Source organism: Mastomys coucha, unplaced genomic scaffold (genome assembly GCF_008632895.1).
Source record: "Mastomys coucha isolate ucsf_1 unplaced genomic scaffold, UCSF_Mcou_1 pScaffold15, whole genome shotgun sequence".
NCBI classification, from domain to species: domain Eukaryota; kingdom Metazoa; phylum Chordata; class Mammalia; order Rodentia; family Muridae; genus Mastomys; species Mastomys coucha.
Genome location: NW_022196897.1, coordinates 12,432,349 through 12,435,669, shown reverse-complemented (window position 1 = coordinate 12,435,669; position 3,321 = coordinate 12,432,349). Strand labels below are relative to the sequence as shown.

Here is a 3,321-nt window from a genome sequence, read left to right as displayed (position 1 = left end):
TTTGAACTCAGGACCTTCAGAAGAGCAGTCAGTGCTCTTACCTGCTGAGCCATCTCACCAGCCCCTGGACTAGATTGTCTAAGACCCAAAACACATTATTGAGAGGCCAAAGGTAAACAGTGAATGGCTTCCTGGGATAAAGGTGGATCCTGGGTTCAGCATAGCATTGCTAGAGACCTACTGAGGCATTGTGTGTATTTGGAGAGTTTGAGTGTTTTGTAAATCAGGCAATTCAAGCCAGAAGCAGTTCAGGGTTCAGTGCAGGGGGTAGGGGAAGAGGTAGAGGGGGTCATGGAAAGCTTGTATTGAGCAAACTGGAAGTTAGGCAGAAAAATAATTTGGTTACAGTTATTCTGTTCTGTTGATGAGTCCCTTGATAAATCACAAAGCTAGTTCTGAGTGGTTTGAAGTTAACCATTTTTCTATAATCTAGGCATTCAGAAGAAATAGCTCAAAATTAGTTTTCATGAAATGAGCTAGCTAGCTTGAGGTGCTCAGGGTTTTTTGAGTGTGGTCTCAAAGAGAGTTACTATAATATTCTTTATTAAATTAATTAATACTTGAGACAGGGTCTAGATATGCAACATGGATGTATTGGAACTTGATAAGTAGTTCAGGGTGGTCTAGAACTCGAAAGTGATCATCCTGTGTCTGTCTCCAAAGTGTTAGGATTAAAGGCCTGCACATCTTGTAGGGTCCTAGTCTGTATTTTATGCGCAGATATTAGTTAATTATTTTTAGAGCTGCAGTACTGTCTCAGACATTGTTCATCTTTTATCTCTGCTGTTTAACAAGAAAGAGGACACGGTCTGCTCTAATGTCCTTTGGAAGTAGCAGTCCTGGAAGCTACTAGTCAAGATCCTAGAATCTTTTTGCATATTTGTAGGAGGGCCTGAGCTTAGTTTTGTAGTGCATAGGTAGGGTTTTCTACAGTCTTATAGCTTTTGTTTTTCACTGTGGTATTAGGCACTATGTTATTAGAACATTTTTGGTTGTCTGTCTATCATCTATCATGTGTGTAGGCATGTGGGCCATGACATGCGTGTGTGGAGGTTAAAAGACAACTTTTAGCTCTTGCTTCTTTTCTTTTACCATGTAGGTCCTGGGGATTGAACTTGGGTATTTAGACTTGACCACAAGCACCCTTACTTGCCAAGCCATCTCATTGGTCCCACTTTCCTTTGTTTTCCTTCTTGAGCCTATTATATGGATTCTTTGGCTGATGAATAATTTTCTAGGTAATGATTAAACCATTATTAAAGCCTTCTACATGAAGTTTCTTTTTATGGATGTAATTTAGAACCGAATGAGGGAAATAATTTCTCAACATGTAGTGAAATCTTTTCTTGCTTGAAAACTGGATTTAGGAATTGCTGATGAATTTGCAGCCTGTGGTATGACATGAATATACAGATATAAGTCAGTGAGGAGTTTCGGAAGATTTGGTAGCTGATATGTTTGTGGGTGAGATAGTCTACTGCCTCACTTCCCATATAGGATGTTACAAGAGCGTGGAACACTTGCCACTGAGCAGTGCTGATGTGTAATTTCAGTGTATATAAGATCACTGTAAAGACTGAAATTGATTGTTCTCTGGACAACCCTTTGTAGGTCAGGGTTGCTTGAGCTGATGTGTCTGTATGACTTAGGGCTGGCCAATGGTCCGGATGTGCTGGAGACGGATGGCCTCCAGGAAGTGCCTCTCTGCAGCTGCCGAATGGAAACCCCCAAGAGCCGCGAGATCAGCACCCTGGCCAACAACCAGTGCATGGCCACTGAGAGCGTGGATCACGAAGTAAGCATGTTCATTTTTCCTTAAAATGGCAACAAGAACTGTCATACTTCAGAATCAGTGTTTTCTGTTAAACCCTAGTCAGTAGTGTCAGATAACTGGGAACCTAATACAATATTGCATTAAAAACCAACCAAATAAACCAAGGAAGATGGGGCTGGAGAGATGGCTCAGTGGTAAACAGTATGTGCTGCTCTTACAGAGGACCCAAGTTCAGTTCCCAGCATCCACATCAAGTGGCTCACAACCTCCTGTGACTCTAGCCTCAAGGTATCCACTTGCCCTTTTTTTTTGCTTCTCTGGGCATATCATTCTTATATGTTGCACTTCTTTTTCATACACGCAAATAAAAATAAAATCCTTTTAAAAAAGGAAGATGGTGTACAAACTGTGGTTGCATGAAAGTGACATGTTTCAAGATGGGTTCTGTTTACTGAGAGTTAATAAATGTAAAGAGTTGTCAAAGTGTGACCCTGCCTGTGGAGAGGCTCAGCCTAGGTTGTCCTAGTACCTTTGAACTATGGTTACTCTGTTTCTCTTGCTGTGTCTGACATAGACCTGGCAAGATTGATGGTCCCTTCACCCTTATTCCTTCTGGATTGGAAGAAGGCAATCAGGAAGGGTGCAGAGACAATGCTTTTTCAAAGAATTTCTCTGTTTTCTCTGCTTTGGCAAGATTTTTTTCCTTCAGCTTATGCTACTTGGCTGCTAGTGAACAAAGCAGGAATAGGGTGAGATGCTCAGTGGGCAGCAGGCTTGTTGTTACAGTGAGAGAGGTACTGATTGCTGCGGCATGGCCTTTGGAGTACTCTGTTTGCTCTCTGGGGGAAGGCCTGGGCAAGGACCTGGTGCTTTGGTTCTGTCTACTTCCTCTTGAGTCCTATGAATGTCACTCCAGTAAGGTTTCTGGACCATTTGATGGTTGGAACCTTTCTAACTAAATAAATCATTGAGTTGTAAACTGCTGGTTTTCAAGGTGAATGAAATGTGTCAGTAATAGCAGCAGCACAACATATTTGCAGCTGCAGGGTGTGGCCATGGGACTCTGTAGTTGGCCTTTGCAGTTTTCTTGTGCTTCACAGGTGAGTGCAGAGAACCTAGGTCACCTGTCCAGTCCAGGAAAAGGCAGGAATAGAGATGGATCCAGAGTTTAATCCTGAACTGCCCACATTACCAGACTTGGGCAGTTAATGGGAGAGCCTAGTGTTTCTCTTCTTGGTGCTAGGTCAACTGGTTGTGGGCTGCTGCTACTAGACTTGCCCAGCTGTTACTCCCAGTACCTGTTAATTAATATAGCCAGCTTTTGCTTCAGTGGAATTGGTGGTATGTTGCTTTTCTTGAAGCTTTAATTTCTGCTATGCTCTGGTCCAGGAACCATATTTTGAAAACCGCTAGTTCTCTTGACATGGATGTTAGGGAAGATCTAGTGAAATTTTGTCTCAATTTCAGAGTTTATTTTCTATAAATTTAATGTCTATATATATTTATAGGCTTGCTGGCTTTTAACATTTGTTTTCTTTTTTTTTCTT

General features: G+C 41.8%; 1 protein-coding gene across 6 annotated transcripts in view; it reads left to right on the top strand.

The window, feature by feature from the left end:
* Positions 1-3,321, top strand: part of Ehmt1 (euchromatic histone lysine methyltransferase 1) — a 139,421-nt gene that overhangs the window by 79,890 nt on the left and 56,210 nt on the right. For all 6 annotated transcript variants that reach the window (XM_031369268.1, XM_031369271.1, XM_031369267.1 and 3 more), the window contains exon 10: positions 1,650-1,795. In XM_031369268.1, coding sequence (XP_031225128.1) covers positions 1,650-1,795 — 146 coding nt within the window. The remainder of the gene's footprint in view (positions 1-1,649; positions 1,796-3,321) is intronic.